The 21,860-nt window shown below is 36.2% G+C and overlaps 4 protein-coding genes across 7 annotated transcripts in view; 2 read left to right on the top strand and 2 right to left on the bottom strand.

Moving 5' to 3' along the window:
* LOC127867021 (uncharacterized) overlaps positions 1-2,116 on the top strand; it is a 443,681-nt gene extending 441,565 nt beyond the window's left edge. The window contains exon 3 of the mRNA XM_052407947.1: positions 1,482-2,116. Coding sequence (XP_052263907.1) covers positions 1,482-1,498 — 17 coding nt within the window. The 3' untranslated portion in view covers positions 1,499-2,116. The remainder of the gene's footprint in view (positions 1-1,481) is intronic.
* The window catches only part of LOC127867016 (uncharacterized), a 489,213-nt gene extending 472,424 nt beyond the window's left edge, over positions 1-16,789 (bottom strand). For 2 of the 4 annotated variants that reach the window (XR_008043220.1, XM_052407933.1), the window contains exons 1-2: positions 16,717-16,789; positions 15,404-15,491 (exon numbers count right to left, since the gene is read on the bottom strand). Coding sequence is in view for 3 of the 4 variants with exons in the window: in XM_052407933.1 (XP_052263893.1) it covers positions 15,404-15,491; positions 16,717-16,748 (120 nt within the window). In the remaining variant the exon portion in view is untranslated. Of the gene's footprint in view, positions 1-13,931; positions 14,512-15,403; positions 15,492-16,716 lie in introns of all 4 variants that reach the window. The other 2 variants (XM_052407934.1, XM_052407932.1) reach the window with 2 other exon arrangements.
* Positions 1-21,860, top strand: part of LOC127867019 (dihydrofolate reductase-like) — a 148,252-nt gene that overhangs the window by 76,876 nt on the left and 49,516 nt on the right. The gene's annotated exons all lie outside the window — the stretch shown is intronic.
* Positions 3,954-6,495, bottom strand: LOC127867027 (uncharacterized). Its single transcript, XM_052407961.1, has 3 exons — positions 6,355-6,495; positions 5,280-5,380; positions 3,954-4,796 (listed from the first exon to the last, which is right to left on the bottom strand). The coding sequence occupies exons 1-3, from the start codon at positions 6,410-6,412 to the stop codon at positions 4,647-4,649; spliced, it is 309 nt and encodes a 102-aa protein (XP_052263921.1). The 5' UTR covers positions 6,413-6,495; the 3' UTR covers positions 3,954-4,646.

A 21,860-nucleotide genomic window follows, 5' to 3' on the forward strand; every position in this document is an offset into this window, starting at 1 on the left:
ATATTTATAGTTTCTATGTTTAACTCCATGTTCTAGTTTATAACTCAGGTTGTAGTTAAAAGAAAAAATGGCGACGTCCATGATTTAGTGATAGGATTGAAAAACCGATAATAGTGTTTAAAAGATTTAAACCCGGTAGAAAAGAGACTAGGCCAACGATTTTGTACTCGCTGTAATGAATATACTACGTACCGAAGTAATTTGGAAACAGATAGATGCGCTCAAATTTACCACGAGGATATTGGAAATAGATTAAAGATATATTGTTGCTGAGTATTGTGTTTAAAAAAGGTGTTTTATAATAGATATGGATTGAGTATATATAACAGTAAAAAGTTTTTACACACACAGGCATATAAACGCTCTTTATACATGTACGTTTATATAAAATAAAAAATGCATTTTTGTTATATAAGATTTTAAAGTAATAGTTTTTAATTGCATATATATACGTACTATGTACATAGATTTTATTTATACATATGCTATATTTTATTACAAAAAGTATACTATATACAATGTGAAGACATGAAATGTTAAATATGCTAATATATCGGTCACACAAATTGTCTGTGTGCTCGGTATATAAGCCAACATTATATTTTAAGACATTAAATATAATGATAAATATACATACAATTGAACTATTTACACTAGGTAATATTAAAAATTGAGTGTTAACAGTAATTGGTATTTGTAAATAGAGGTTTATGAAATTGTGAATATTTTTTGTATAAAGGGAGTTTATTCCGCAGGGGTCATAACAAGATCTTGGGAATCTAATTCAATCACTAGTGGGTGTTCCTCCAAATCATCTGGGTCTATATCTAAAACTTTGAACTTGTTCTTAGGCATAGGGGTCATGTCTTCATTGCTATCTGCTTTCCTCCCTCTTGTTGAGCCCCTTACCTCTGTTTCTACTTCCATTTCTTGTATCTTCTCTCCATTTTTCTTTCTTCCCTGGCTCTTTCCTTTCTTCTTACTCCCCACCGTCTCAAACCCCTCGTCATCAATCTTCGTCTGTTCTGGTTGGTCTGTATGCTCTTCTGTTTCCTTTCGTTTCTCACCATCTGTCCGTTTCTCTCCGTCTGTCTTTTTCTCTGGTGTTGTGTCCTTGTTGTTTTCTGAAATACTTACTTTTTCTTAAAAAATGGCATTGATATTTTTGGGTAAAGTGTTGCGGACGTGCCCAACCTCTAGGCAATAGAGGCAAAGGGGCTGCCGTCCCCTCATGGTAATCAAGGCCTTTGTGCCACACTCAAATTGAATTATGTGTGGAATGGACACCTGCTGAACTCTGTCACACTCCACCGTGATCACACGCACCCCAGAGTGGGTTCTAAAATCTCCTATTTTCAATTCCACATGATACAATTTGCTTTCCGTACTTAACAAATCTGTATTGTACTCCTTGGTGAGACAACGATGCTTGCATTTGTATTTTATTCAAAAACGAGATACACTTATCTTCTGTCTTGAAGGTCACATCGTACTGTGAAGATCCGGGAGGTCCAGACGCCAGCCATTCGATGTCAGTATCAGATACGCCATTCTTCATTAAAACGTTTACAACTCCCTGCATACTCTATCCTCGTTTCCCTTGTGAGAAACTGTCCTCTCCATCGACTCCGTCCGTAAAGCATCTCCTGTCAACGCCGGCATATGCAATACTGTCATCATTTTTGTTTATACTTTAATCTATCGAGAATAATAGCCAGAGTTGATCATGTATCTATGGACATAAGTACACAGGTATGGTCTATTAGTATTCGAAAATGCCACGTTGAGCGTGATTTGTCATCCATATTGAAAAGAACATTTTTCTGTTCTTAACAACTACGCTGTCAATAGAAAAAACAAAAATGAGAAACCCTCAAAAAGTTGTCTGGTATTTTTCATTTAGCAGACCTTCGTACGAGTTCATATTTGCAGTCGATGACAAAGAAACATATACTTAAAAACTAGGTATCGATTTTAACATGGTGTTCGTAGAGCAAGTTCATGCGGTTATCACCATTGAAACCTTGTCAATTTTATTGTTAATACCATTTAACCATGTGTACACCAAGTGTGGCTGTAAATACATCTATAATAATTTCGTACTATTCTCCCTTTACTTGAACTATTGTTTTTCTTCCCTATTATACCAAGTGGACTCGCCCACCCTTATAAATTGGATCAATTTATTTCCAAAATATTAGGGATGTCTAGTATATTTATTTTTATATTTAGAATATTTCATAAAAATTTTCTTTAAGCAAAAAGCGCAGACCCAGATAAGACGCCGCATGATGCGGCGTCTCATCTGGGTCTATGCTTTTTACCAAGGCCTTTTTTTCTAGACGCTAGGCATAAATGGGTTAAAAGCAATTTATACAAGACAACGTACTAAATGCTCGAAATCATGTTTCATGCTAAAATTACTTAACTACATGTATGTAAAATGTTGTGTAAATAATTTGAAAGATGCCGAAAGGAAATTTTGAATATATTGTCTTTAATATAAAATTAATATGTCATATTTAAAATAATGATACATTTAAAGAAAAGTTCACAGTTATATTTTGTGGATATTTTAACAGTTGTCGTTGGGAATGTGGATGTAGTAAGATTATATCATTCAAACATTGATTGTATTTAATGGGACCTGTTCACGTTTTGATAAATTTACAAAATTGATAAAAAATATTTTTTCATAATTGCAATGTTTTGTTGAAGCTATGTTTTTTATATAAGGAAACAGTAATACTGGACATATGTTATGCTCTAAAATATCTATTGTATGCGTCTTTTAGACGATTTAAAAACCTGAAAATTCTAAAGCGCTACAAAGGCGAAACGATTGTATAATTAGGAAAGTTCTGTTGTTATCGTTATCATATTGTTGTTATCCTTATTTATTGTAATCGTGTGACATTACAAGGATTACCTATAAAAAGTTTAAATTACGTGCATTATCCCGTCATAACGATTGGCCGAATTTGCTCCAAGGCTCAGTGGTTCGAGCCCAGGTGTGGATAACGTTTTTTTATTCTTCAATTTTAACCAATTTATGCCTAGTGGACTCTCCCAGCCTTCTAAATTGGACCAATTTATTAAAAAAATTAGAGATGTCTAGTATATGTATTTCTATATTTAGAATATTACTGAAATTCCTTTAAGCAAACAGCGCAGACCCAGATGAGACGGCGCATCATGCGGCGTCTCATCTGGGTCTACGCTGTTTGCAAAGTCATTTTTTCAGGACGCTAGGCATAAACGGGTCAATTTTTGTTTTTAACTGAAACTCTTTTGTTCCGATGTTTAAATGAATTTAAAGCATTAGTTCGCAAACTTCAGAACATGCCAAAATCTGTTAAATGGTCCGATTAAGTCATGGATGTTAAATACTTATCATGACGTGAGCCGTGTATGAGTTCAACAAACAGGAGATATTTGCTAATCCATAAAAGCTTATTGCAAATAAATATTATTACGAATGCAAAAGTCAATTTGCAATTTTAAAATTGAGCTGCTCTTTAAGAAAAGGGATTTAATACATGTGCATAAAGTGTAGTCCCAGATTAGCCTGTGCAGTCCGCGCAGGCTAATCAGGGACAACACTTTCCGCTTTTATGATCTTTTTCCTTTCAAGAAAGTCTCTTCTTAGCAAGAATCTAGTTTAGAGGGAAAACGTTGTTCCTGAACAATATGTGTGGACTGCACAGATTAATCTGGGACGACACTTTGAGCACCTGCATTGAACTCCCTTTTCACAGAGCATGGTCCAATTTTAATATATCCCCTGTCTTTGATTTCCGGTTTTCCCATTTAAATGTACGCTTAATCTAGTACGTACATATCCAAATGTATCTGTTAGAATACTATAAGCAAGAATCACAAATTAATAAGCCTTGGTTTTATGACAAACACATGATCCACATATTTTAAATAATTATTATCAAACCACTGTGTAATTTTCTTTCTGTTATTATATCTTCAATGTAGACCCCAGTACATCGAATACAAAGTATAAAAAGCCTTTTTATCAAAGGTGAGTGTATTTTGCAACACTTTCCACAGACAAAGTATGTTCATTTAACAAATACAAAAAGTTCGAGACGATAATATGTATTAGCAGAAGCGGCCTTAAATACATAAAACAAAGTTTAGAAATTTACAGATATTTACGGCAAATAAAAGTTTACAGCTCCTGGTCTCAGCCTGAAACCAATCGATTCGTTTTGTTTAAATTAACAGCATTCTTGAAAAACTGGGCTTAACGCATGTGCGCAAAGCGTCGTAATAAATAATCTGAGCAGTCCAAACAGGCTAATCAGGGACACCACTTTGGGCCATTATTGGACTTTCGTTTAGAAAATACTTCTTGAGCACGAACAATTCCCTAAATGCGGAAAGAGTCGTCCATGATTAGCCAGTAATTACACACGCAGAACAAGGATGACACTTTCACTACATGCATTAAGACCAGATTGTTTGTTAAAATAGTTTGTCTTTAGAACACACTAAAGTATTGTATCGTATTTGATAAACAATTGTACGAATGTAATAATTTATACCACTAAAATACAGTTCTTATTAAAAATCTGATCGAAGAGTATAACGACGAAGAAACGTGAAAAGCCAAGATTGATGTTAACATAGCGTTAGTAGTCGAAGTAATCCTTATTGCATCTCTCATTGAGATCTCGAACGATCTTCTCGCACGTGCCGAAATCTCGCAAGTCATCTGGTATCACTATGACGATGTTGTTGATGTCATTGCTCTTTGGATCCCTCAGGATGTAGTGGTTCCCCTAATTGTACAAATAAACATAATTTCAGTGCTTTGCGAAAAAAAAGGTTTAATGCATGTGCAAAAAGTGTCATCCCAGATTAGCCTGTGCAGTCCACACAGGCTAATCAGGGACGACACTTTCCGCCGAAACTGAATTTTCTCTAAGAAGAGTATTTCTTTATAATAAAAATATCATAAAAGCGGAAAGTATCGTCACTGATAAGCCTGTGTGGACTGCACAAGCTAATCTGGGAAGAAACTTTACGAACATGCATTAAACCCCCTTTTTACAGAGCACGACCCATATGTAACATTTAATATGTCTCATTTGTCAATATTTTAAGCGTATACTCAACCAAACCGTAAAGTGTTTAATATCAAGACCTCAGATTTCCTACTTGCCCCGTACAAATCGATGAGCAACAATAATAAAAAAGTTGTTAAATCGATCGTTCAACAACATACAAAACAAATGTGTCCATCGTAGATATTAAGTGCGTACCATGGAGTGCTCCGAGAGCCCGCAGTTGGTCGCAAAGGTCCGCAAGGCTTCGCTGTTACAGTCGTCTGGAAACCGAAGAGTTGAGTCCGTCGACCACCAGGCTTAAAATACATCAACAACGCCGGGTTTTAGCCAGTATTAAAAATACCGGGGTGGGGGAGGGGGATTGCTGGTGAGGATGAAAAGAGGCAGTATGACCTTATATATGAACATTTGTCGATATTAAACTGTTTACATTGTAATTATTTCATAGAGTTGTTTACACTTATGTACACGAGCATAACTTACCTGCATGAACATTTTGTTGTATTGATACTCGTTTAATTTCTTGCAAGCGTAGAACTATTATCATATGACCCGCGTATGACATATGCCGCAAGCGTAGCTCCTGACAATACGAGACGTGTTCTGAGAAAACTGGGCATAATGCATGTGCGTAAAGTGTCGTGCCAGATTAGCCAGTGCAATCCGCATCAGGCTAATCAGGGACGACAGTTTCCGCTTTTATGACAATTTTTCTTTAAATGAAGTCTCTTCTTAGCATAATTCCAATTTAGTTGGAAAGTGTCGTGCCTTATTAGCCTGTGCGGACTTCACATAGCCTGTGCGGACTGCACAGGATAATCTGGGACGACACTTTACGCACATGCATTATGCCAAGTTTTCTCAGAACGCGACTCATAGTGTGCGAATAGACAGGCTGGCCAGGAGCTTCGCTTGCCGCGGTCCGTTCATGAGACAACGGAGCCTTGCTCGTTATACCGGACAGGTTGACTCCTAACCAAACAACGCACACTGGTCATATATGACATAAACCCCATTTTCGCATGACGTTGCTTAAATGATGCCCAGCAGTTGTCAAAGCAGATTTTAACAAATGTCGCCCCCACAATCGTTCTATCAATATTCGACTTATATAAACTTATATAACAAAAAAAGAAAATTGAGTCTTAAAAGTAGCACTAATAGAAGCAAGAGAATAATCAGTAACAGCAGTAGTAGCAACAATAGCAGTAGCAGAAGCAGTAGCGGTTGTAGCACTAATTAAGTGAATGAATTGCAACACAAGTCTTACCTGTCACTACGGAGATCATAAGACCTATGACGAAGAGGGAAACCACAGCCTTGCTCATCTTTGTGGACTAACAGGCACGGACAGACAAGCAGTTGTTTAACTGAACATCAGTGTGATCAATTTATAAATCATTTCCTACATTTACAGCCAGTAACGGACATTCGCACTTAGGCTATTACAGGAGTATGCATGTTTTGCTTTTTCAAGTCCCACTATTTCTATTGACGCTAGAACGTGTCCTCGATCGTGTATGATTAAAACCTACCTACATTTATGTGTTCCCCAAAATGTACAGTTTTGTGTGAAGCATTCATATCAAAATTATAATATTTTTTAATATTCATGCAAAGTTGGAAATGTTCCATTTGGTCATTTTGTTATTTGAAAAATCAACATTTTATTGCTGGTATTGAAAACCGAATTTAAACAACGTAGGCCTTAAAATAGTTAACAAACGTAAGTGCTGTACGGCCTCATGTCTTTCGCAGGCGGCTAGATTTTTATTGAACAAGGATATAGGACTTGACCGGTTTGTCTTGATATACAAGTGCGGTGGTCAACACCGACACAACACTCGAGGTATCTAGTAGACAAGGGTCGGCGGATGTGTTTACTTCCTTTGCAATACTAGAAATTAAATGTGCATATGCAATACCAAGAAACTTATTATTGTTCTATACTCTATAAAAATGTAATAGTTTTAAACATTATAAATAAATTATAATAGTAGGAACTATTTAATATTTACATAATTATATTATAAAGAAGTATATGATATTTTAGAGGTGTTGCATTGTTTTGCAAAAGCACAGAGACGTGATAACAGATGGGTTAATGTTTGGTCCCCATATCCAAACTATCTTCATATAAGTTGCGAGCAGTAATTTCAAATTGAGTTTAAATTGTATGCATCGTTACGTTTGGATGGTTAACTGTCAAAGTGGACAACGCTAAATGAAAACTGTGTACATGGTAACGTTCTATTATATCAGAGAGCTCTTGATGCCAATGGAACACTCAATGGGATAGTCGTCGAGGCAGGATGCGATCTTATGGGTTAAAATTGTATTGGACAATGGGTAACACTCTTTGAATGCCATATGTTCATTATTTAATTTAAATCTCGATAAATATCGCATACATGTTTTTTCCTTTTTATAACTTTATAGTAGAAATTATACAAAAGCAGGAAACATTTTTTGAATCCAGAAACTCTATCAGGAGATAGTTGTCTTGCTTTTGTGAGTCGCGTTCTGAGAAAACTGGGCTTAATGCATGTGCGTAAAGTGTCGTCCTAGATAAGCCTATGCACTCCGCACAGGCTACTAAGGGATGACACTTTCCGCCTTAACTTGATTTTCGGCACAGAGGGAATTCCTTGAAACTAAAAATACCATAAAAGCGGAAAGTGTCGTCCCTGAATAGCCTGTGCGGACTTCACAGGCTAATCGATAATGACACTTTACGCACATGCATTAAGCCCAGTTTTCTCAGAACACGACTCTTAATAACAACTTTTATAACATAACTCGCAGCATAAAAATATACTAATTAAACAGGACGGTCAATGCAAAGCATCGGGGATTAAAACCGGTTTGAAAATTAGCCGATCCGAATCAGGTTCCTCCTGATTTTGAATAACACACAAACAGCACACTGACAACAACTGACAAATTATGTTTGATGAACAGAGACCATTAGACCTTATGTCTGATAAACAGAGACCATTAGACCTTTTGATTGATGAACAGAGACCATTTGACCTTATGTTTGATGAACATAGACCATAAGACCATATGTCTGATAAACAGAGACCATTATACCTTATGTTTGATGAACAGAGACCATTAGACCCTATGTTTGATGAACATAGACCATTAGACCTTATGTTTGATGAACATGGACCATTAGACCTTATGTTTGATGAACAGAGACAATTAGACTTTATGTTTGATGTACAGAGACCATTAGACCTTATGTTTTACTCCTTCTCCGGTATACGAAGCAGTCAACGCTATATCTTTTACCCCATACCCTGTGGTTTGAATAATGAATATCATATTTCGTTTTGGGGCGACTATTTGCTTGCCTGAATCCAATTTTTCACGCTATTGTTGTTCATGTTTGTAATTCCGTTGTTATACGATGTCAAGGTAAGAAAGAAGTCAATCCTATTAATATAAGCTAGATTGTTTCGTTAGCCCCAGCTTGTATGTAACATTCTCCGCTATCCTGGTAGAACGAGTACCTGATATCTACGGAGAAGATCTTCTAAAGGCTCCCTAGCTCACAAGGGATACTATGGAAAAGACGTTGAAAAACATACATGCATAAAATACAGCAGACAACTATGTGACCGCGTCTCTTAAAAATAGGTTTATTAAATCTTCATATCTTAAAAACGCAGACAATAAGTAGTTATTAATGTATCCGTATTATCTAGGATGTGCGTCTTGACCTAAGAGGTTTCTTTTCCCCGCGCATATCTGCCATTTAATGTAAAGTGTTTAAAATCACGTTTGTTTGAGTACATAAAAAGGAACTCCATTTAATGTCTTTACAAGCCATTATAAACCATACGGACGAAATACAAAAAGAGACAAATCGATCTGGATATCAATCTGAATCCTTCTGCAATCGAATGCTTGTGGAAAAGCATTCTTCTTTTTTCTAAAGTGGCTGTATGCTATATTATGTCGTGTTGTCAGTTATGTTCATAAAAACATAGAACATTTCAAACTGTTCAATCTGTTCACGTAAACAATGATTCATGGTTGTTTAATAAAAATCAACTGATAAATATAAAACAGTATTTTGACGACAGCATTTTCCCGTATCATCCGCAATATAAATACTAAAGTTATTTTAAGGAATTCGCAACTAAAATTCGAGTTTATTTTCGATGCGTCAATCTTTGAACATGTCCCTTTAAGAAGTCGTTTGCAGTAGGAAATATGTGGATGAGTAGTGATATTCGATATGTCTTAAAGGAACTATTTTTCTTAGTCTGCAGGCTACAGATCAATAACTCGGTATATCAAATGACCCGCAATCGAAAAACTAATGTGCTGTTTCCTGATAATGCAACCCCCGCTAATGGGTCATAATATAATTCTTTACGTGATCAATATCATTAGAGATGTTAACCGATTCGGGTTTAGCATTTTAGACGCTGTATTCTATGAAAATGAAAAGTAACACAAAAAGGTCAAACAAAGTACAATCAAACAATTACAACAATCCATCTATTCAACATTGTACTCATTGATCGTGGTCAATATTTCATTTGGTTGTATTCTTGCGCGTTTTGCATTCGTTTAGTGAGACCGTTACAGTGCACTCACTCAGGTACTCTTCAACAGATTAGACTCACTTCAATATCGGTACCTTAATAGTGTCAAACATAAAGGTCAGTGTCACGTTAATATTGGCGAACTATACTTTATCATACATATTAACATTGTCACAGAAGGTGTTAATAGTCATAGTGCGGGATGACTTGTATTTGCATCTGTTTGCATGAAACACGTTAAATATAGCAGTCACGGTATGTATGTCAGTGCATCTTACACGATGACTGCTAAACGAAATACAATTCGTTAAACAGACGCATTATATAACACTCGGGTTAGGTGTTCCAGTGCAAAATACGTAGTGACCGCTAACTGCATTATGATACTCTACACAAACGCAAAATATAATCGTTTTTATGTAAGGGGGCAGTGACGTTTATGTTTGGAGCGGGATAACGAATGTAGGCGCGGTTTGACACTGGCGGCTACCTTCCGAAATAGCTAGATATATATCGAGACGCGTTCTGGGAAAACGGGGATTAATGTATGTGTGTGAGGCGTCCTTCAATATTATCATGTGCAGTCCGCACACATGCTAATCATATACGATACATATAGCGTTAATGGTATTTTTCGTTGTAAAAAAAGTATCTTCATATTAAAAATCCAGTTTAGGCGATAAGTGGCTGGAACGACGCTTTCAACACATGAATTATGCCCAGTTAACTCTAAGCTGGAACGACGCTGTCAACGCATGGAATATGCCCAGTTAACTCTAAGCTGGAACGACGCTTTCAACACATGAATTATGCCCAGTTTTCGCAGAGCGCGGCTCACATCATTACCGCTACGACATGCGCCCAATATTAAGAATACCAATAAGGATTAAATGTGTTCGTCAGAAAACGTTTCTCATGCACTTGATTAACCTTTATCGCGAATATTAACATCAAATAATCAAGCGCTGTACTTAAATGACTCGCGTTATGAGAAAACTGGGCATAATGCTTGTGCTTAAAGTGTAGTCCCGGATTAACCTGTGCAGACAACACAGGCTTATCAGGGACTGCACTTTCCGCTTGTATCACATTTTTCGTTTAAATGAAGTCTCTTCTTAGCATAAATCCAATGTAGGCGGAAAGTGTCGTCCCTGATTACCCTGTGACGGCACTTTACGCACATGCATTATGCACAGTTTTCTCAAATTAATAAACAATAATTTGCATTTTTTGAAATTGTACAAAACAATGAATCTAACATCTAGTTCAACAGCGTAGATAACGTATTTCCAATTTCGCAAGATGGTAACCTGAAAACGGATCTTAAGAAATGTAACTCTGTTACATTAACCAAGAACAAAACAGATTTGTCTACCTTGAATTGCACACAGTTTCTTTAGCTTATTGCTTAGCTCTTTTATTAGTCGAGAAGCTTAGCCCTTTGCATGCTGGGAAATTTGTCGTCTGCTTAAATGTTGTCTGCTTAATTTCTAAAATGAGCATTTTCTTCGATTTTTCTCAAAGAATACTATCAGAATAGCAAACAGTTTGGATCCTGATGAGACGCCACGTTCTGTGGCGTCTCATCTGGATCCAAACTGTTTGCACAGGCCTTTAAAATTCGGTTCCCGAACTGAAAGAGTTAGTAAACTTGTTCTGGTAAACATGAAAAGTGCGTGTTTTGATTTTACCATTGTACAGTGTCGATGACCCGAAATCACGACTTTGTATTTGCACCCAAGCGCGACATATTACATATTTGGAAAACACTTTTTATTTACATTCTAACATTTAAGATAAAATTGGCAACTCTGATTTTCCGATTCGTAGAAATTGTTAAATATGACGTATTTATATTCTTAAACTTTCATGTTTTATCTATAGGTATATAATATTTAGTAAAGAAAAGTTGCTCAAATGATAATACTTATCTCGTGACAGATGTAATATTGACTATGTAATAAAGCGACTTAAACGCTTTACGTTTATAAGACACACTTTAATAGTATAGATATTCAATAAGGCATCCGAAAAGCGAAATGGCGCCTACATTCTTACAGGAAGCATACACAAACAAGAATATATCGTGGTTTTGCAACTGAGTTTAATTGTATTGCTAATAAACATACAAAGTTACACCCTCGGAATGTAATCAGGCATCATGCATTTTAACATGATATGTCCTCCATCGCTCATACATTCAATGCAGAAAATTACATTCCATTCATATGATTACAACACAAAATGGGTATTTAGTATAAAGTCAACAGTTTAATGGCCATAACATACGTGTAGCCAATGGCGTAAGAGTGATGTTAACTGGAAACCTCTAATAAACTGTAATTGAAAAAATATGCTTATGCATAACAATCATATAAGTGTGACCAGTACATATCAGTGTTTATTAAATGCCATTTCAAATGCCATGGTAGAACATGTCCTTTTTCTCCCACAGTGCCCCTCACGATCCAACCGATACTGAACAATACAAAAACTACTAACATCTACGCCCGTGGACCTTTAACCAAGCCAAGGACAGTGTCCTTCAGCACCGTGTAGCTGTTGATGGATGGTCCACGGCCGTTCGAAAACTCAAAAGTTTACATTAACTTGTCCAGTAAAAAAAACACGAGCAATTATAAATTCACATGATAAGTAGTTTAATCAATTCGCATAAAACAACTGCACTTCATTTCTTATTTGTGAATGCAACAATAGCGTTAATGAAGAAATTTTAAAAAAATTGAATGAACACAGATATCATATTCACCATTTTTATCGATAAGTGCAACAATGTGTTCAATACTTTTTTATCAATATTACAAATCACAACAATGTTTCTAATCAACAAGAAAAACAAGAATATTATCGATACATTTACAGCAATTACAACAATACCAGTGGACTTTCAGTAACTGCCAGTAACACATATATTCATTCAGTGCAAATGCGTTAACAATACCAACCATAAACCAAGTGAACATTTAGATAAGAAGATGAGATACAAATGACACAAACACACTTTATTTCCTAACATGCATACGCAAATAAACACAAGTCACATTTCTACATACGTTGACAAAATAAGTTACTACTATAAGTTCTAAAAAGAAATATATGCATAACTTGAAATTATACCGCTGGTTTCCAAGCGCGATACATACATATTTTATTAAGATATATACAATTTAGTAAAATTACTTTACATAACTTTATTTTGCAAACTACTGTCATCTATGCGATTGACATTTTTCAATAAATTGTATCGACATTTATTGTTTCGATAAATTTTACAGCCTACTGTAAACAAAACTTTTGTAAAATTGTGCACATTTTAAGAAAGTGAAACGAACGTCTGCAAGTCAAACATCAATTACTGAACAAATCACTATAACGATAAGTTGTATAATTTTCACGTTCTTGGCAACAATGATCGGTGATTCGTTAAAGATAATATGTACTCAAAAGTTATAATTACGTGTTGACCGCGCCTTATTAGTGATCTATTGATCATCGTTAACGTTTTACATCAGAATTCTTTTAAAAATGTCATTCGCGTTGATAACTCGACTCCCTTCCATTATCATCCTCACGAAAACATCCGTCATAACCTCGTTTAATCGTCTCTTAAATGCCTGCAAAATCGCATCGGTATCGTCAACCTCCCTGTTCTCATCCATACAGATTACCACTCTGTTCATGTGCATGAGCGTTAGCATTTCCAGCTCAATTCTCATCCCGCTGTACCATCGGAATGGTTCAGGGTGAGCTACGATGCATTGTCGTATCTTTGGAAGTCTGAGTATCACCCTAGGACCTTCATGGAGCATATCTGTAATCGTTGATATCCATGTGCGTTGCTGTTCCTCATCCAGTCCAGAGGTTGCCATCAAATTCCTTTCTGGAATCATATAGTATGGTAGCTCTAAGGTGATCAATGCAACTCTAAGCGCATCCAATGCTTCATGCAACCACTGCAAAATACTTTTTTTATGAAACGAGGCTTGAGGATTATTTTCCGCCATCCATAAAACGATGTTTTTCAATGTGTACGATGAAACTTCTTTCTTACGTGGATGTAATACATCGTTCTTTATCATTTTCAATAAAACATACAATTTAGTTTGAGTGTCATTAAGATTGCTAATTAGTTCGATCTCACCGGCGTTAAAACACACTCTCCATTCAACATGTTGATATTTACTTCCTTTAAATCCAACAGGCGTAAGAACTGCCCCAAGTGATACGACCCTCTGAACGGCTTCCTGTGGCGGCCAGTGGCGAGGTCTTGCGGCCCATTTTGACAGAATGTTGGGGCAGTAGTAATGTAATGCATGTACTCTGTCACTGTGCAAGTGTTCATACATTGTACTAGGAATTGACGGTCCCGCACGCTCATGCTGCACCATGCCCTCAGTCAAGTCTTCGTTCGACCAGTTATTAACATACAAGTCACTGCTCAAAAGTTCGCGACCATATCCGTCATCACAAAACGCATCACGTACGTGCCTGTGAATTGTTGTACCGCGTCTCTCCAGTAGCAGTCTACAGTGACCATGGTAACTCCTGCGGCTGAGTGATCTCAACACGGTTATCTCCCCAGGAAAGGCACTTGACTTTACATCATCTTCTAAACAGAATACTCTATTATCTACAACCATTTGATCCAAATCACTTTCCAAGAAGCTGCTCAGCCCCTCACCTTTGCTACCCGTAATAATAGCAGTTACCACTCCACGTGTCTTTGCAGTGATCAGCTTGCCATACTCCCGGTATGCGTCTCTCAGAGCCTGTATGATCTCCGGTCCGTAACCGAGCCAGCTCAGTACAGTGCATGTCTCAACGGAGGCATTTTCCCACTGAATCTAAAAAACGTTTCAATTAGAAACACGCTACATGTCATAAATAACATTATGTCGTTAGTCGTCAAATAAATCAGCAATACTAAAATTATTCCAATTTAAATAATTCTTTTATGGCAATACCATTCGATGTATTATCAATTTAAGGTATTATCTTGTGAAAATATATTAAAATTTTGTGTGTATGTTCTCAGTGAATAATCCAATAGTCGGTACAAGTATTGCCAACCATGAATTAATTATTTAATTGAATTAAGAGGATTGTAATAAAGACACTGAAAATATAAACGGTAATCAACGGCGAGTTGATATATATTTATGACATCCATTCATAAACATATAAAACATATAATGTTTAAATCTCTATTATCTGAAATTGCAAATTTGGAACGAATAATGTTATAACTCTTAATAATAAACATCATTGCTATGGTTTAAGCTGCATAATAAACGAACTTATATAAATTTTATGGTTATGTTTGTAAATACAATATCTTGATGTTTAAATAGTTATTTACTAATTTGAAAGAAAACTGTGAAAAACATTTGCCAAAAAGTAGTGTCGTACTTTGGCACGTGCAGACACTGATAAGTGGGTTTTAGGAGAGTCATGAGAACGAATGTATTCATTTTTAATGTTTCACATTTCTTTACAGAAGTTAAGTATTTAATTTGGGACCAATTATTGATAAACAGTATAAATTTACCGTTGTTCTTTTTTCTAAAGATTTTAACGTATATCCGCCTTTAGTTATGTAAACATTAACCAACTAGATTGAAATGCCATTAAGAAATATAATAGGGGTAGGGGAAACGCAGACATCTAAACGGAAAAACTATGCGCTAATTGTCATTGTTATGGTGGGCACAAACTGCACTCGACTAATCATCTAACCAGGTCTCCTTTGCTGGACACATTGCCCTGTCTTCGAAATCTTTCCGGTTCATCAGGTCTTGTGCCACTTTCAGCCATCCATACAGTGCTGAAGTGAGATATTCGATAAATATAGGATCTTGCATGAGTGGTCGTTTTGTATTGAATTTATTAAGGTAATATGTATTTAACTTGTTATTATTAAAATTAAATGTTTCTTTTTATAATCTTTGTTGGTGCTAACCTGCTTGCAATCATAGGGCTCCAGACCGAAGTGATGTTGTGATGGTAAGTACGGTCTCCTTATATTATAAAAAAAACGTTCTAAGTAATGCATCCATCCGGCTATAATAGTAATGCGTCGCACTCTGTGAAAACCGATTGTTATACATGTGAGTAAAGCGTCGCACCATAAGTCCGCACAGTCTGTTCAGCGACGACACTTTCCGCTTGTATATTAATTTTAGTTTTAAGTATCTTACATGTTTTAGCGACAATCATGTTTAGGTGATGATCTATGTGCTTTCTTGTAAGAGACCTCCTTTAATTGACAAATTATATAAAAGCGGAAAGTCTCTTCACTGATTAGCCTGTGGGGTTTACTCAGGCAAATCCAGGATAACACTTTACGCACATGCAATAAGCCCAGTTTTCTCAGAACGCGGCATATATGCAAACGGAAGTGTGTTATATTCTATAAACCTGAGCCTTATATTGTTGGCATTTTTTTCTGATCGCTTCAGAATAAAAAAATGTACGATACCACTTAATGTAATCTTTATATGTCATTATAAAAAGTATATTTTATGATCTGCAAAAGTAAACCATGTTTAAATCCTCATTGAATATCAATGTCGACACTATCCGCCGTAACTAAAGAGACTTCCTGTCATCCTAAAACACATTAAAGGCCGACAGTTTCGTCACTGACTAGCCTGTGCGAACTCATAGGCTAATCTGAGACGACACTTAACGCACATGAATTAAGCCCAATTTTCACAAAGCGATGATTGAGTTATCGCACGGTTTTTAATTCCTGATATTTAAGACACAACCTACATTCGATTAAGTCATCCTTGAAAACACGTTGCATATATGCTACTTTTTATGAGCAATTCAACACGGATAATCGGATATTATCTATGAACAATTTTGAGGACTAAATGAGCCTCGCTCTGGAAAAACTTAATGTATATGTGTAAATATTCGTCTCGTAGTAGCCTATGCAGCTCGCACAGGTTAATCTGGGACGCCACTGCCCGACTTTATTGATTGTTTTGTTAAAACGAAGTCGCTTCTAAACGAACATTCAGTTTAAAAGGAAAGTTTCGTACCATATAAGCCTGTACGAACTGCGCATGCACATGCATTAAGCCAGGTTTCCCTAAAACGAGGCCCATATATTATATAGTGCAAAACAAAGACAGATAAGCGCCAAAATTCTGTCAAATCCGATGGGAAGGACCAATTGTACGGCCTGGCAGTCAGACGGATACGTACCGTATATAATGCCTCCCGCTGTGTAGGGGCATAAACATTCAAAATAAGCTGTGCTCTGGGAAAACGGGACTTAATAAATGTGCGAGAAGTGTCGTCGAAGATTGCCCTGTGCGTTCAGGTGAAATTGCACATGAAACAGACTTAATTTAAACAAAAAAATACCATTAACGCGGAAAGTGACACTTTACTCACATGCATTAAGCCCCGTTTTCCCAGAACGCGACCCATATCAAGAGCAGTTCACAACTATGCAGTGTACGGGGCACGTTCGTTCCAGTTAGAAGATCACCGAAACACATCGAAACACATCGTAACTACTGTTGCTATCACCACTTTCGAATTCACGTTTCTAACGGATTCCATCGCTCAATACTCCCTCCAACCCCCGTTAACAATATTTATAATAAAATGTGTTATGTAATAGGTGTTTGTAAGCTATTTAAGTGTTATGCATAAACCTTTGTTTATTGCATACAGCGTCTTTATATACTCTGTAACACACACGTGATTGAATTTTTATTATTTTAATAAAATGAGTCATTATTGTTCACGTATGCGTGGTAATTAAACACCTCATGGTTTACTCATACGCATAAAAGTCCGTTTTTATTGACCGATAGACAGCAATATATCGGAAGGCAAATGCAAACATCTCTGTCAATATCTTTCTTCACATGTTTACTACTACCACTGAATGTGTATCCGAGTAGAAGCACGTACGGTGAACGAACGCTTCATCAAAGGTTCAAATAACAATAACTACACTACGTACTAATTTGTGTCCGCATTCTGCCGCGGTCGTGTTACGTTACTCATATACAAATTGCAACCTTTTGACGCAGGTTTACCAGGAATTGAAGCTGATATTTATCAATCACCGAAAGTCCTGTGGTGGTGTTTATTCTTTCATAATTTGTGTATAGACTTATTCGAAGTGTTTTTTATTTAAATGACGTACACATAAAAATTGCAAACAATCAAAAAGCGCTTGTCTTCGAACCATAGTCACATACATCCGTTGCAGTTACCTTGGGTGGTATGCATTTATACTTATTAATTAACAATTGGCTCCAATTTTAAACAAAAGCCTGGGCTGATAAAACTAATCGGGCCGCGCTCTAGGAAACGGGGTAAATTGCATGTGCGTAAAGTGTCGTACCAGATTAGCCTGTGCAGTCCACGCAGGTGTTTCAGGGTCTTAAATTTCGGCCAAACATGACGTTTCTTTTGAAAGGCACTACGTTGAAACGAAAAAATATTTAAAGCGGAAAATGGCGTGCCTGAAAAGGCTGTGCGGACTGGTATTACAACCTTAAACAAGTCCACAACTCGACTACTATCACGCACATGATTATATATTCTGAATTGAACACCAGAAATAAAAAAGTATATTCCTTCAACCATATTCGATATAGTTAATGGTCGCTGAAATATTTGCTGCCTGAAGCGATCGTGTCGTTGCTTACGGTCGACAAGACGCTACAACTATATATATAACGTTATATTCGCAATCCATAGTTAGGTAAATCGTATTGCTTATCCCGAGGTATTCTGTTTTAGTGTTAACGTTAAATTTATGTCTATGTCAGATCTGATGAAATTTTACTGGCTTCATTGATACAAATATAGGGGTGCAGTTCATACTGAAACAGTGTACAATATATTGCACATACAAGTATTTGAAGTTAATTAAACCTTAACATTATAACATTAAGAAAACATGACTTTAACATTGCAAGCAAATATGCTTGTTTAGAAATAATTTCATAGTTTAATCCTATTTATTTTAGTTCGATTGCATTTAAAATGATTTCTACTTGTTTGAAACGCTCTCGGGTCCGTTTCCTGTGCCTGACGCCAGTACTTGGTGTTTTGGGCGGAACGCTCCCACATGAGGATTGAACCAAACACCGAACCAAAGCAGGTCGTAAGGCGGCCAAAATATCCATGACACCACGGCGACATTGACAATAGTTTAGTTCGTCCGCGGAACATATATCTCAGTGTTTGCAGACGGAGGAATGTGCTTACGCACCCGTATACAGATGACAATAACGTACGGACGTCACGTTATATATGTATACATGGGATTGTTAATGAAGTCGCTTCCAAATTTACCGACATTAACAAACATAATTAAGGAACTCAATAAAACACATGTATGTGACAATTTAAAGTTATTCATACTCGCTGCGTTTTTCATGTCACGTAGATTTTTGACCGTCATACGTACATAAGAAACGTTGAATATTTTAAAATTAATAATTAAATTCCGCCAAACGATATTTGTCTGTTTATCGGTTACGAAAATATTTTAATTGGTAATAGTTGCATATTATGATACATTTCGCCTACCGATTATCTACAAAAATATTATCATTTGTGCGTGTGAACAAGCAATCACGATAAAATTCTATATAATCGTGCGAATATTTGATTGGCTCATACTATCATTTTTTGTGGACAACAATTTGTGTATGTCTCTCAGTCGGTTGGCCTGTATCTCTGAGAATGTATTTGAATTTCTTATGTTCAGTATAAACTATCGATAAGAAAAACTATTTAACAAGCAAATGCCAATCATATACCTTAATGATTGATTGAAGTTTCTGATACCCCTTGCTTTTCGACGATCTTCTGACACAAATAATGCCTTCCTAATAAACAAACATGTACCGTGATAAGCCCAAAGAATATACTAGAAAATATTGTATACAATTCGAAAAATAATTGTAAGTTAATATCAAGGTTTATTAAGGTATACGCTTGTCAATAACTGGTCAACTTGATAAAAGTGACTTGCCTCTCTTGTTTTTACGGATTATTATTTTGAATATGTATTAAATTCAGATTGTTTAAAATCAGTATGTACTTATGCCTTATTTTTCAGAATAAATAGCCACACACTGATTTAGTATTCAAGAGTTTCGCTTGTGTATTTATAACTATTCTTTAAAATGGAAATATTATATATATATTTAGTTTTTTTTTAGGAACAACTGGCACTTTAGCGTGTTTGTTTTGAGAAATGAGAAATACGAGCCTTTGGTTATTACGGCAATCACCAACGTGTAACACTTAAACTATCTTCTGTAAGTTATCGTTTAACAAAATCCGTGTAGTCTATTTATTTTTCAGTGATAAAAAAACAGCAATGGCGGAGATTAAAAACGTATTTTTCTCAACGTCAATTAGTAAGACTAAAGCAAAATAACCCATGCTTTGTTACATTATAATTATAGTTTCGATATGAAGTACATATTTTTTGTTTAAGGCGAGCGTTTAATTTTATTTCTACGAATGAAAGTTATATTAATAGAAAACATTACTAATATTAAATAAACTGCGTACATCTTACCACTAGTTTCCCTGCCAACACTGTGTTTAAACTTCTACAGATAGCTTCCTAAACTTGAGAGTTGATTCAATAATACAACAAACAAATTAATGCCAGAATAAATAGAAGTGATTCACACGTCTCCACATTATTAACAAATCATTTAAACCAATACTTCAAGCATACTACCCAATGCTTCAATTCAAAATATACCAATACACAATCAATGGAAATAAACCTGAATGGTCTGATGATTTCTATTGATATCTTCGGTATTTGAAGGCGCAGGCATTCAATTGAATGGGTTGTAATAAAATAGTGTCAGGTTTAAACGATTAAAACTCAACTCTGTCAGGTACATACTTATTATGAAAATGGGCAGAGTTAATATGTGCTATCGGTTAAGTGTCTTAACACTAAAAAATATTGGGACGGCGTCTCCAATGTAATTATTGCCTACTTGCATAATTCAAAATTATTCCATCCAACTAGTTCAACACTCTATGATGACATTTAAGTTTTTTCCACGTAGCTTGTGTCAACAAAGTGTTGATGTAACGGTACTTCTTCAACTCTAGATGTTCTGAAAAATGAGATTCTGCTTTGAGAAAGGGAGTTTAATGCGTGTGCGTAAATTGTCGTCCCATATTTATTTAGCATAAGCCGTCCGCGCAGGCTAATAAGAGACGAAACTTTCCACTGTTATGTTTTTGTTTACTTTAAAGAAAGTTTCTTCATATCGAAACTCCAGTTAAGGCTGAAAGTGTCGTCCTTGGTTGTGCGGACTGCATAGGCTAATCTGTTACGAAATTTTACGCACATGAATTACACACCCTGTTCACAGAGCAAGGCTAAATTGTTTAAAAAACACCTTTTACGTTGTTTTTCTCCTGCATCGCAAATGTATCCAGACACTAGGATACCATACCCCACACATATTACTCAACCCAGCCTTTTGTCAAAGAAACGATACACGCCTCGGTTCTAGTAATCAGGTCTTTAGTGACAGAGCTTTCTCGGTTTCTTCGTTCTTCGTTAAGTAAGCGGAAACTGACAACATAACAAACACTAGGCACCCATTGCAAGTCGGATGCAGAGGTACCACCACGCTGGTGCTCGAAATGTACTCTCTGTTTGTACTCCCTGAAAGATAACAACTTTAAGTAAAATATGAGCCACGCTCTGTGAAAACGGGGCTTAATTCAAACTCATGTCTTCACAGCTTAATTATTGCAGACCGAACAGGCTATTAGGAAAGACACATTCCGCTTTTATAGAATTGTTTTTTAAAGAGGGTCTGATCTGCACAAAATTAAATGTTAGCGGAAATTATAATCCCTGGTTAGCCTGTGCACATTTCACGCGCTAATACGGGACGACACTGATTACAAATGTATTGTGTTGTGCATATTGAGCCTAGTCCGCTACGCAGTCTAAGAGAAGCTGAGTACACACACTATTTAGGGACTACGTGAGCCTCGTTCTGGGAAAACTGTGTTTAATGCATGCGACTTAAGTATCAGCTGGGACGATACTTTCCGCCTAAACTGGATTTTTTTATAACAGACCTCCTTTAAACGAAAAATTGCGTAAAAGCGTATAGTTTCGTCTCTGATAAGCCAGTTCAGACTGCACAGGCTT

This window comes from Dreissena polymorpha, chromosome 2 (assembly GCF_020536995.1).
Source record: "Dreissena polymorpha isolate Duluth1 chromosome 2, UMN_Dpol_1.0, whole genome shotgun sequence".
NCBI lineage: Eukaryota > Metazoa > Mollusca > Bivalvia > Myida > Dreissenidae > Dreissena > Dreissena polymorpha.